General features: G+C 42.4%; 1 protein-coding gene across 1 annotated transcript in view; it reads right to left on the bottom strand.

Moving 5' to 3' along the window:
• Positions 1–14,038, bottom strand: part of LOC125451748 (centrosomal protein of 192 kDa-like) — a 214,670-nt gene that overhangs the window by 2,114 nt on the left and 198,518 nt on the right. The window contains exon 57 of the mRNA XM_059646356.1: positions 338–396. Coding sequence (XP_059502339.1) covers positions 338–396 — 59 coding nt within the window. The remainder of the gene's footprint in view (positions 1–337; positions 397–14,038) is intronic.

Below are 14,038 nucleotides of genomic sequence, written 5' to 3' on the forward strand. Positions count from 1 at the left end.
TACTGTACATTTTCCCCCTCCATTTTGGCTTTATTTCCGTGTTAATATGCTCAATCTTACACTTCATTTTCTCAACAGTTTTCATTAAAACAATGAATGAGCTGAATTATTATGTGTGTTTATATTCCTTTTGTTATCCAAATTCGAGAATCTCTATTTTCCCTTACACTGAGCTCCAGCAAAATGAAGACTCAGCGTAATTACGAGAGAAAGGAATAAAATTTAGGATTCAAATCCCTTTTATAATGCTGCAATCGTGATGTTTAAAAGATCACTCACTAATTCCATTCTCAAGGTATTGCTTCTTCGCTGCTTTAGATTTTTATTGATCACTCACCGCAATGAATAATTGGAATGCTTGATATAAAATGGCTCCCTGGGATTTACAAACTTCAGCTGCAAATCAACACCAAGAGCATTAGTACAGCAACAAGCAATACAAATACATGCTCATGACAAAATACTTCATTTTCAAAACTGCAGTTTACACCCAGCAGCTCAAATCATCTATTAATATAAACATGATGTTTGAGTAAGTGTTGATCACTATTTTAGTTTACAGCATAAAGCAAGAGGCTGTCAATTAAAGACATGCATCACTGCAAATCATCTCAAATAATCAACATGTTTGAATGATTTTTACTTGTTCTACCTGTTGTAGGTCAAAATCCCTGCCCAAAAAGTAGTGTGGTAAGTATGCAGTGGTGGGAGGTTTGTGGCCATCATCAATCCTCAATAGTGCCAACAATTTATGCAACATGCACAAGAGAATAATGGGGCAATAATTACTACACATGCATACATGTACAGTAACAACTGCAATAAATTAATCAAAAACAAGTAGATACAGAAAGTTGTCATTTCTCAGCAAAAGAAAACAAACTACCAAGGAATCACAGAATTGTCACAAAACAAAGACAACCATTTGGACCAGCTCTCAAAATGAACTACTTCCATTCCCTGCCTACAACTTATGAACCCTATAAAATATATTTATTCTGTCTCAGCAACTGTTCAGATTCCTTGTTAATACTTCAATTGACCTTTCCTCCACTGCAATTCCAAACAATGCACCTCAACCACTTGCTGCATAACAAAGCCTTTGATATACTTCTGCCTCTTTTACTAAATACTTCAAACCTGTGCCCTCTCGTTCGCAATCCTTTTATCCGAAATCTTTCCAAAACACATGATTTTGAAAATGTCTTATCAAAATCTCCTCTCAGCCATTTCTTCTAAGAGGAATATTCCTCACTTTTTCAATTTATTTTCAGAACTGAAGTCTTTCAAGCCTGCAATCATTCTAACTAAGTCTATGTTCTGACAGCATGGGTGCACGTCAGAGCCAGAGAATTTCAAATGGTGATCAATTGTGGTATAAGTTTGGGCTGACTGTGTCAACTCTTTTTCAGCCACCTGATTCTTAAACTATAATAAAGAGGGTCAGGAATAAGCCATTTGGCCCCTCGAGCCTCCTTCACCATTCTATAGGATCATGGCTGATCAAAATTTCTCACGTACACGTTCCTGCCCTTTCCACATCACCCTAATTTAGATCTCTCAGCTTTAAATATACATAAGGCTCTGTCCCCATAGCTCTGTGGCAAGGAGTTTCAAAGACACAACCATCAGAAGAAATTCCTCCTAATTGGGTCAGAAGGCAAAGCCAGAGTCTGTTTGAGTTTATAACGGAGTAAACTGACTGGTGCAGAGAACACTGCAAAACTAAAAAAAAATTAATTTTAAATAATTAACTAAGTAGAGATGGCAGGCCAGGTGATGTGTTGTAGCTGTATGACGTGGGAGCGAGTTGATCCCATTGAGAACGGCAGTGACCACATCTGCAGCAAGTGCTGGCTGCTTGAGGAGCTCCGGCTGAAAACTGATGAGCTGGAATCCGAACTCCAAACACTGCAGCACATCTGGGAGGAGGAGAAATACCCAGAGGCTGTGTTCCAGGAGGCAGTCACACCTGGTCGAATTAGCATTAGTTAATCTGTCGGCAGGCAGGGGCAGCAGTGTGTGAATGTGAGTGAGGCAGGTAGAGGGACCCTGCAAACAGGAACACAGGAGCCACAGCCCTTGACATTGTCCCACAGGTATGAAGTACTTGCTCCCTGTGTGGCTGAGGAACAGGGCTGCTGGAAAAATGAGTCAACTGACCATGGCACCATGGTCCAGGAGGCCATTCAAGAGGAAGGAGCTAAAGAACAGATTATAGTTGTAGAGGATTCCATCATCAGGGGGATGGACAGTATCCTTTGGGATCAGGACAGAGAATCCCTCATAGTGTGTTGCCTGCCTAGTGCCAGGGTGCAACACATCTGACTGGCTTGAGAGGATACTAGAGAGGGAGGGGGAGGATCCAGTTGTTGTGGTCCATGTAGGTACCAAAAACATAGGCGGGACGAGGAAAAAAAAACCTGTTGTTTCGGGATTATGAAAAGCTAGGAACAAAATTTAAAAAAAACAAAAACAGGCCTTCAAGGGTCATAATCTCTGGATTGCTGTCTGAGCCATGTGTAAATTGGCACAGGAAGCAAGGATCAGGGAAGTAAATATGTGGCTACAAGAGTGGTGTGGGAAAGACAGTTTCCTTTTCGTGGGGAACTGGCATCAACTCTGGGACAGTAGGGATTTATACTGCTGGGATAGACTCTACCTGAACAGGGCCAGGTCCAGTGTTCTGGTGAAAAGGGTAAATAGGGTGGTTGATAGGACTTTAAACTAGTGAGTGGGGGGCGGGGGGGGGGGGGACGAGGAGAAGGGAGAAGTGAGCATAGAGCGAGAATAACAATTAACTTAAGGCAAAGCAGCAGGTTAGCAAGTGATGAGGAAGCTTCAACCCCATTGAAAATTTGGAAAAAAGTTAAAGGGGAGGAGAACTCAAGAGCTGTTAGTAATGGGAGGTAATAGGATCCAAAAATAAGGTGCAAAAACTGACATGAGGGCATTGGAAACAAGGTGGCTGAGTTGACGGTGCAAATCATGGCAAATGGGTATGATTTGAGATAATGGGAACTGCAGATGTTGGAGAATTGGAGATAACAAAGTGTGGAGCTGGATGAACACAGCAGGCCAAGCAGCATCTTAGAAGCACAAAAGCCGATGTTTCAGCCTAGACCCTTCATCAGAAAAGGGTCTGGGCCCGAAATATCAGCTTTTGTACTCCTAAGATGACGCTTGGCCTGTGTTCATCCAGCTCCACACTTTGTTGAATGGGTATGATTTAGTGGCCATTACACAAACATGGTTACAGGGTGGTCATGACTGGGAGTTAAATATCCAGGGGTATCAGACTACTCCGAAGGGCAGACAGGAAGGTGGTGTTGCTCTGATTTTTAAGGATGATATCAGGGCGGTGGTGAGAGATGATATAGGTTCTAATGAACAAAATGTTGAATCCATTTGGAATAGCAGGGAGAAGTCATTACTGATAGGTGTGGTCTATAGGCCACCAAATAATGACATCATGGTGAGGCAGGCAATGAACATAGAAATAGTTAACGCATGTAAAAATGGTACAGCAATTGTTAGGGGGGGATTTTACTTTACATAATCGATTGGTCAAACCAGGTCGATCATGGCAGCCTTGAGGAGGGATTCATAGAATGCATCCACAATAATTTCCTTGAACAAGATGTAATGGAACCTACGAGGGAGCAAACTATCCTAGGTCTAGTCCTGGGTAATGATACAGGAATAGTTATTGATCTCACAGTTAGGGATCCTCTTGGAAGGAGCGATCAAACTACATTTGAATTTAAAATACAGATGGAGCATGAGAAGGTTAAATCCAATACCTATGTCCTATGCTTAAACAAAGGAGACTATGAAGGAATGAGGGAGGAGTTAGCTAAGGTAGAATAGGAGCAAAAGATTTATGGTGGGTGAATTGAGGAACAGTGGAGGACTCTCAAAATGATTTTTCACTGTGCTCAGCAAAAGTATATTCCCATGATAAGAACTATAGGAAGAGAGCCAGCTGTGGATGTCTAAGAAAATAAAGGAAAGTATCAGATTGAAAAAAAACACATACAAAAAAGCAAGGAGTAGTGGGAAACAAGTAGACTGGGAAATCTCTAAAGGCCAACAGAGAGCCACAAAAGTAGTTATAAAGAAAAGTAAGATAGATCATGAGAGTAAACTAGCTCAGAATATAAAAACAGGCAGCAAAAGTTTCTATAAATATGTAAATCGTAAAAGAGTGCAAAGGTAAACAGTGGTCCTTTAGAGGATGAGAAGGCCAATTTAGTAACTGGGAATGTGAAAATAGCAGAGATAGTAAACAACTTTTTCATGTCGGTCTTCACAGTGGAAGACACAAATAACATGCTGAAAACTAAACGGCAAGAAGGTTGAAGATTATAGCAGGTTGAGGACCTAGAAACTATTATCACTAAGGAAGCAGTGCTGGGCAAGCTAATGGGGGCTAAACGTAGACAAGTCTCCTGGCCCTGATGAAATGCATCCCAGGGTACTAAAAAGAAGTGATGGGGCAAACAGCAAATGCATTAGTAATGAGAGAGATAAGGACGAGGTGATTAAACTGCAGAAATAAGGGAACTAGGAACCGGACGAAACTAGTTCTGAACCACTGATAGACGCCTAGTGGGTAAAAGATTAAAAAAGTGGAAAGTGGAAATAGCTGAAGAGCATGCTTAATGAGACAATGCATATTAACTTACACGCCCATGCTTACGGAACTGCGGAATTAACATAACATGAGATGTATGAAGAGGGCAGCACGTGGGACGACATGGAAAGATTGTGCACCTTGGAGCTCAGATTGGACGGAGCTAAAAGGGGAGGATCTGGCCGGATAAATGATGTATAAAAAAGGGGCGGCTCCCTGGCCCGTGTCTCTCTCAGGCAATGAGAGGCACTCGATTCTGCAAACTCGTAATAAAGCACAAGTAACTTGTTGCCAAGACTTTGTGATTGTGAGCACGTGAATCTATATCTCACAGTAATTATTTACCAAAACTCACTGGACTCTGGGGTGGCTCCCACAGATTTGAAAACATCAATGCCACACCATTGTTTAAAGGAAGAATACAAAAAAAGCAACTATACTAACTATAGACCAGTTAGCTTAACTTTGGTAGTGGGGAATATGCTTGAATCTATCAATCATTAAGGAAGAAATAGCAAGACATCTGGATATAAATTGTCCCATTGGGAATACCCAACACGGGTTCCTGAAGGGTAGATCATGTTTAACTAATTTGGTGGAATTCTTTGAGGATGTTACTTGCATCGTGGACAATGGGAAACCTGTGGATGTGGTGTATCTGGATTTCCAGAAAGCATTTGACAAGGTGCCACACCAAAGGCTGCTACATAATATAAAAGTTGCACGGTATTACAGGTAATGTATTGGCATGGATAGAGGATTGGTTAGTAGAAAGAGTAGGGGTAAATGAGTGTTTTTCTGGTTGGTAGTCAGTGGCTAGTGGTGTGCCTCGGGATCAGTGTTGGGACCGCAATTGTTTACAGTTTACATAGATGATTTGGAGTGGAGGCTTAAGTGTGGTGTGTCAAAATTTGTAGATGACACTAAAGGTGAGTGGTAGAGCAAAGTGTGCAGAAGACACTGAACATCTGCAGAAGGATATAGATTGTCTAATTGAGTGGGCAAAGGTCTGGCAGATGGAGTACAAAGTTGATAAGTGTGAGGTCATCCATTTTGGTAGGAATAACAGCAAAATGGACTATGTTTTAAATGGTAAAGTATTACAGCACGCTGCTGTGCAGAGGGACGTCAGTGTCCTTGTACATGAATCGCTAAATGTAGGATTGCAGGTACAGCAGGTAATTAAATAGGCCATTGCAAGAGGGATGGAGGTTAAAAACACGGAGGCTATGCTGCAGCTGTATAGGGTCCTGAAGTCACACCTGGACTACTGTGTGCAATTTTGGTCTCCTTACTTGAGAAGAGATGCACTAGCACTGGAAGGGGTACAGAGGATATTCATTCTGTTGATTCGAGTTGAGAGGGTTGGAATATGAGGCAAGACTAAGTAGACTGGGATTATACTCATTGGAATTCAGAAGAATGAGGGGAGATCTCATAGAAACACAAGATTATGAAGGGAATAGATAAGGTGGAGGCAAGGAGGTTGTTTCCGCTAGCAGGTGAAACTAGGAGTAGGGGACATAGCCTCAAAATAAAGGGAAGCAGATGTAGGACTGAGGTCAGGAGGAATGTGTTCACCCAAAGGGTTGTGAATCTGTGGAATTCCCTGCCCAGTGAAGCGGTTGATGCTATTTCGCTGAATGTTTTTAAGTCAAGGCTAAATAAATTTTTGAACAGTAAAAGGGATTAAGGGTTAGGGTGAGTGAGCGTGTGAGTACAGCCGAGTCTCAAAAAGATCAGCCATGATCTTATTAAATGGCAGGGCAGGCTCGAGGGGCCAATTGGCCTACTCCTGCTCCTAGTTCTAATGTTCTTATGTTAATCGCAGTCTTAAATTAGTGTCCCTTCATTCTCTGACCCTAGGCTCTCCCGTGAGGTGAAACATCTTTTTAGTATTTATTCTGTCAAGGCCCTTATTTTCCTATAATTTTCAATTATGTCACCTCTCATTAGAAAACTCCAGTGAGTACAGTCTCAACCTGTTCTGCCTTTGATCATTAGACAATTCCTCCATACCGGGGAACCAATGAACCCTCTCTGAACTGTCTCCAATGAGAGAAGAGAATTCTTATCTACTCCTTTCCCCATATATTGGCAGGCAAGATGGTAAAACCAAATATGCAAAAGATGACATCAAAGCATGGTGATGTTTTGCGAGTTGTCTACAGCAGATCTCATTCTTACATATCTTATAATCATTCTGCTCTTCTAATCCTCAATTCTATGTATGTCAGAATTAATAACAACATTCTCTTAAATCTACCTACAGGTTTAAACATTCTACAGCTAATGAGGCTCAAATTACTGATGCTGGAATTGCAAGCTCAGGGAAACTGGAAACCTGGAACCGAGGCCCAACCAGCATGCGAGCATGATCAAACCCCTTGGTGATTCAGCCAGGCTGGCTGCAAGAAACCACACCCCGCCACCCTCAAAGAGCTTGTAAATGAAACTAGTGCCCGGGAACCCACTGGAAGAACCTACATACCTCGTCGACATTGGAACCACAAGCCAAGAGGACTTCCGACCTCTCACAGGCCTGACTTCCCAATCTCATGGAAACCAAGACCAAATCAAACCTTGGCCAGCGCAGGAACAAAAAACAGAGTGATGTGGCATCAAGGAGACCCGAGGTGAACTGGCCTCAAGTCCTCCCTGCAACACTCAAAGCCACAACTAGAGCCCAGGAGCCCATCGGATAACACATCTGCCTTCCAGAGTTCCCTCACTGACAGCCAAGATCGAATAGGAGCAGCCATCTTACTATTCAGGTAAGATGGGAGACATGCTGGACTTTAGGTGAGACTGAAACATCAGGATTTCCTGGCAAACATCTAAGCCATTGAGAACAAAATGGACCAACTTAAAAATAGCCTCATCTTCAAAGGCAATTAAGAGACTGCTACATGCTTAGTTTTACAGAAATATGGCTTACTCCTTCTATACCTGGCTGTGTCATATAGCTGGGAGAGTTCTCAGTTCACCTGGTGCTCAGATGTGGTGAACCCTGGCAAGTTATTGCATCCTGGACCTAGAATATCTTAAACAGCCATCCCTACTACCTGTTGTGCAAGTTCACTTCCACTATCCTGACAGCGGTCTACATGCCACCCCATGCAGAGGTGAACAGCGCACTTCAAGTACACAATGCTACAAAATACACCACAGAAAGCATCCTATCCGGATGATTCACAGCGTAGTATGGCAACTGCTCTTCCCAAAACTACAAGAAACTACAGGGAGTCATGAATACAGCCTACTCCAGCATGCACGCCAACCTTTCATCCAATGACTTCAGTCCACACTTCCCTCGGTCTCAGAAAAGCAACCAACATAATCAAAGACCCCTTCCCACCCCAGTAATACTTGGTTCCGTCGGGTTTAAGATATAAAAAGTTCCAAAATACTTACAAATAGATGCAAGAACTGCCTCTTTCCCCACTGTTGTCAGAATTTTGAACAGACATCTCAAATGTTTATTCTGATTTCATATTGCATTTTTTCGGTGGCTTCAACACTGTACTCTGCATTCTATTCTGCTACCCTGGCACACTTGTATGATATGATACGCCTGAAGAGTACGCTAAACACTTTTCACTGTATCTTGGTATGTGATAACAAATCAATAGCTCAATATGACCAAGAGCCCTATTTGCCACATTTTCCCAGCCCTTCGATAAAGCACAAATATTGTTTTCATTACGATGGGATAGAAGGGAAATGTTTTTCTGGAAACTTCAAAGTGATTCCATCTGGCACATTATCTTCCTCTTCCTTTAAGCAATTTGAAGTGAACAATGTCCTTGTAACTGATGTTCCATTCTCCATAGCTGTACCCTCTTCCCTTGCACATTATCATTCAAGCATAAAAGGGCAACTTTAAAAGCAAAACACTATTCTTAATAGGTTGCTTGCCATCTCAGTTATCTGCCGTCCTTTACATTGACCTTGCTCTCTCATAATAGAAGCTCAAGGTATAGTTCCTGATTTCAGTTACTTGATTTCTAATTATTCTATCCTTTCGCCGATGAATGTAATCATTTGCCACTTAATAATTGCTTGCATCCTAATCTCAGATCATTTATTTTCTACACAGCCACTATTTCTCGCTGCATTCTCTTTTAATCTGTCAATTTACTATTTCCACTCCCCTCTATACCTCCCAATGAAAGCTAGTTTATATTCCCCACCAAATCCTGCCATATGGATAGCAGAGTGAACGAATTATACTGTATCTTGAACAGTTTTTGGTGAAGGAGAAGGAAGGAAAGAAAAACCGACCCAAGTTTCATTATTAAATCTGTTACCTCAACAAAACAGATTATATAGTCATACACAACATGGAAACAGATGCATTGGTCCAACTCATCCACACCAAACAGGTTTCCCAAACTTTAACTTGTCCCAATTCCTTGCATTTGGCCCATATCCCTCAGTTTCCTATTCATGTACCCATACAAATGTCTTTTAAATGTTGTAACTGTACCTGCATCTACAACTTTCACAGAGAGGATGCTGCACATATGGAACGAACTGCGGGGAAAAGTTGCCCTCCGGTTCCTTTTAAAACTTCACCCCGCACTGACCCTATCCTAGGGGAAAAAGACCTTTGATATTCACTTTATCTATGCCCCTCATGATTCAGTCCTCATCCTACACTGCAGGAAAAAAAGTCCCAGCCTATCAAGCCTCTCCTTATAACAAAATTCCAGTCCCAATAACGTCCTTCTAAATCTTTTCTTCTGCACCCTTTCCTATAACAACGCGACCAGAACTGTATTCAATGTTTCAACAGTGGCCTCACTAACGTCTTATACAGGTGGAACGTGACATCCCAACTCCTGTATTCAATGAAGACAAGTATACCAAATGCCTTCTTCACTACCCTGTCCACCCATGACATCAATTTCAAAGAACTATATACCGAACCCCTTGTCTGTTTGATGACACTCCCCCAGGTAGAACAGTACAATAAAAGTAATGCTGGAACAATAATGAACACAATCTCTCCAGTTTTTCAAACGGGTGTCCTTAAAAGGATAATAGGCACTTGTCATCACATGTATATCAATTCCAGCCAGTTTTCTCATTACGATTTAAAATGGAACAAATGTAAAGATGAGCAACATGAGAAATCATGATTTATATACAAAGATACTTGTCCTCAAAGTCAGAAGATCTGACAGAGAAAATGTCTCAGCCTCAAAACAAGCAATTCAAATGCATGGCTTAAAAACTGTTCTGATTTGGCTACCAAGGTCACTGGCTCAAGACCACTGATCAAACAAAAATCCTTCCCAGTATGTTGGATTTAAACGGATTCCACACAGTAAACTGTTGTACTTTATTATCTTCATTCCTTCATGCAATATGGACATAGCTGGGCAGGCCAGTATTTATTGTCCAATCCTAAAGTGGCCTGGACAAGGTGCCTACTTGAACAGTTGCAGTATTTGGGGCATAGGGGCACACTGGTTCCAAGGTATGGTAGTGACAGACTTGGAGGGAAGCTTACAGGTGGTAGTGTTCTCATGCATCTGCTGCCCTTACCCTTCTAGATGGTGTGGAAGGTTACTGCAGTGCTTCTTGGAGTACGGGGTGCAAGTTTAGTGGGCTGCTTCACCCTGGATTGCATGAAGCTTCTTCAGTAAAGTTGGAACAGAAGTTGACAGGCAAATGAGAAGTATTTTGATCACACTCTTGTCTGTGCTTTGTCGGTGATTGGCAGCATTTGGGTGACAGGTGGCAAGTGCTAAGTGGCAAGCTATTCACTGCAGAATTTCCAGCCACTGACCCAGAATACATATATAGTTGATCCAGTTCAGTTTTTGATTGACTGTATCTTCCAGGTTGTTGATAAGAAAATAATTCAACAACGGTAATGCTACTGATTTTTTTTTGGGGTGGTGGTGGGGAAACAATGCTAGACTCTCTTTTTGGGAGATGATCATTTTCTGACAGCTGTGGCAACAACATTTCTCGCCACTCATCAGCCAACCCAGATGTTTTCCAGGTCCTGCTGCAGACGGATGCATATGCTTCAGTAATTGAGGAGTCACAAACTAAACATTGTGCAGTGAACATTCTCAATTCTGGCCTTATGACGAGGGCAGATCATTGGTGAAGAAGCTGAAACTGGCTGGGACTAGGACACTCTCACAGAAAGACTCGTAGTGATGCCCTGGGGCTAAGATGATTGAGTTCCACCAATAACTATCTTACTCTGTGCTGGGCACGAGTCCAATCAGCAGAAATCTCCCCCACCCACAATTCCCATTGACTCCAGTTTTGGTGGATATTGCTGGTGTCATCCTGTCATGCATAACCTTAAAATGAAAGGCCGTCACTCACCATCCATCTGGGATTCAGCCGTTTTGTCCATGTTTGGACTACGGCTGTGATGAAAGCAGGAGTAGAAGGCAAAATGAAGCAGTGAACAGGTTATCTTGCAACTTCTACTTGACAGCACTGTCAATTACATCTTCCATCACTTTGCACTGATGCACTCAACCAACGCATCATTGAGCTTAGAGATATTTGTTCAACCTGTCCTCTAGCAACTTGTTTGTATGTCTATCACCATTCATGACTGGATGTAGCAGAACTAAAGAGCTTCATCTGATCCATTGGGGGTTGTGAGGTCACTTGACTGTTGCATGTTAATTCTGTTGATGTCTGGTGCTGTAGGTTGGCACCTCATTTTTACATGTACTTGAGGACAAATGAGAGTGGGGAATGTGTTAGGTCATGAGATTGCAGATACCGGTTGAATTCTGAAGGCCCTTAGCACCTCAAAGATGGTCAATTTTGAGTTGCTAGATCTGTTCAAAGTCTGATCCAGTTAGCATAGTTGTAGTGCCATGCAACACGATTATCCTGAATGTGTAGTCAGAGTGTAATCTTCACCAGGACTAGGCAGTGGACACTCTTGCTGATAGTGTCTTGGAAGGATTTCACATGTGACAGGTGGTTTGCCAAGATCTAGAGACTTGTCCATCTTGTTGGTTCCTCAACACTTGCCTCAGATCCAGTCGAGCAGCAATAACCTGGCCAGCCTGGTGACGGCAACTGTGCTCTGCTAGCCTGCAGGGAAGGAAGAGAAAAGTGTGCACAAGTGTGGCAGCAACTTAAGAGGTGGCATTTGCCAGGAGGTCTCCTTGTCAATGTCTAACCTGATGCCATGAGATCTTAAAGGATCAAGAATCAATGTTGAGGGCTCCAATGTGTAAATTTTTGTAACTGTAACATTGTGCCACCACCCGTAGAGGTCTGTTCTGTTGATGGGACAGGACACATGCGACAGATGACTATAAAATAAGTATGGCTATAGCAGGCTGTTGTTCAACTAGTCTGTAAAACACTTTCAGTTTTGCTACAAATTCCCAAAAGGTGGCAAGAGGGCTTTGCAGGGTCAACAGGTCGGTGTTTGATGTTGTTTCAGCTGCTGAGCCCAATTCCATGGTCAGTCCAGTCCCATTCCTTCATTTAGACCTCAGTGGCTTGATTGAATTAATTGGCTTGCCATTTCAGAGAGCAGTTAAGACTCAATCACATTTCTATGGGTCCAGGTCCACATGTAGATCAGGGAGGGGTTGGCGAGTGATATTATCAAATCGACCATTATACTACAGACCAGGTAATGTTCTGGGAATAACTTTCAAATTCTGCCACTGCAGATGGAGGAATTTGAATTAAATACAAAAAAAAATCAAGTGACAACTATGAAAACATCAATCTGTGGTCAGGAAAAACATCCTTTAGGGAAGGAAACCGCCATCCTCACCCGATTTGTCCCATAAGGGACTCTAGATGCACCAAATATTTGGCTTGCAACTTCCCTGGGCAATAAATGCTGGCCTAGCCAGTGAGGCCCACATTGCATGTCTGAATAAAACAAAATATCAAATCAGCTAAGGATGGCAATATCATTCTTTAAAAAAAAGGACAATAGTGAACCAGATGGGTTTTTAAAAACAATGAACACTAGTTGCCATTAGGCAAATTATAATGCCAGACTTTTATTTACTGAATTCAAAATTTCACCATCTATCATGGAATTTGAAACCACGTCCGAAAAGGATTAGCTTGCGATCCTATTATTGGCCCCGTGACATAGCTGGCTTAGCAGTACAGCACCTGCCACCACTCCCAACCCCCCACTGCAGGCCATTTATTTGTCTCCGTGGAAACCAAAAGTAAAAAATCATAGATATGCTCCCCATCTGATTATGCATGTTAAGTTGTTAAGCAAGCCTTGTAAAATTTATAGCTCCTTAAAACAAGCAACACACAAGCCTAGGAACTTGAAAACAAAGTTGTCACATAATCAGACGGCTCTTGTTTAGACACTGTTTCTGTAAATAATGATGGCTAAACCCATTCAGCAAGTTAAAGTCTACAACTAATAGCAAACTGCAAGACTGTATTTAGTAGTGGTGCTTGGGTCAAGTCAAAAACAATGCACAACCGCATAAATGCAGATATTAAGTTCTTTGCTCTCAAAGCAGTCAATGGCTTAGAAATAGCTACTAGCAGTTGTATTTAACCAGCGGCTTCTGCTATATAATGCACATCTATGCAACATGTGTGCATTCCAAGATATGCAATGCAAAATTTGACACTGGCTCAAAACATTTCAGTGTTTTCATCATCCAATATATCATTAGCTTGGTGTCTAATGTTACTCAATTTTTTTCTGTGAAGTGCAGTGGGTTTTAAAATAAATCATTCATGGGATATAGCCATCATTGACGAGACATTTATTGTACATCCCAAATTGCCCTTGATAGGGTAGCAATGAGCTGTCTTCTTGAACTTCTGCAGGTATACAGACTGTTGTTAGGAAGTTCCAGGATTTTCATTTAGCCACTTAAAGGAACAGCGCTAATAGTTTCAAGTCAGATGGTATGGGGTTAGGAGGGTAACTGGCTGATGGTGTCCATACAGACCTATTGCTTGCCTTTCCAAGTTACAGACAGCACTGGTTTGGAAGGTGTATCCCCCGTTACATTGATGACTGTATCGGCACTGCCTCTTGCTCCCCAGAGGAGCTCGAACAGTTCATCCACTTCAACACTTTCCACCCCAACCTTCAGTTCACCTGGGCCATCTCCAGCACATCCCTCACCTTCCTGGACTTCTGTCTCCATCTCAGGTAACCAGCTAGAAACTGATGTCCACATCAAGCCCACCGACTCCCACAGCTACCTAGAATACACCTCCTCCCACCCACCTGCAAAAATTCCATCCCCTATTCCCAATTCCTCCCACGCCGCCGCATCTGCTCCAAGGATGAGGCATTCCACTCCCGCACATCCCAGATGTCCACGTTCTTCAAGGACCGCAACTTTCCCCCACGCAGCGGTCGAGAACACCCTTGACCGCGTCCCCCGCATTTCC

Source organism: Stegostoma tigrinum, chromosome 5, assembly GCF_030684315.1.
Source record: "Stegostoma tigrinum isolate sSteTig4 chromosome 5, sSteTig4.hap1, whole genome shotgun sequence".
In the NCBI taxonomy this organism is placed as follows: domain Eukaryota; kingdom Metazoa; phylum Chordata; class Chondrichthyes; order Orectolobiformes; family Stegostomatidae; genus Stegostoma; species Stegostoma tigrinum.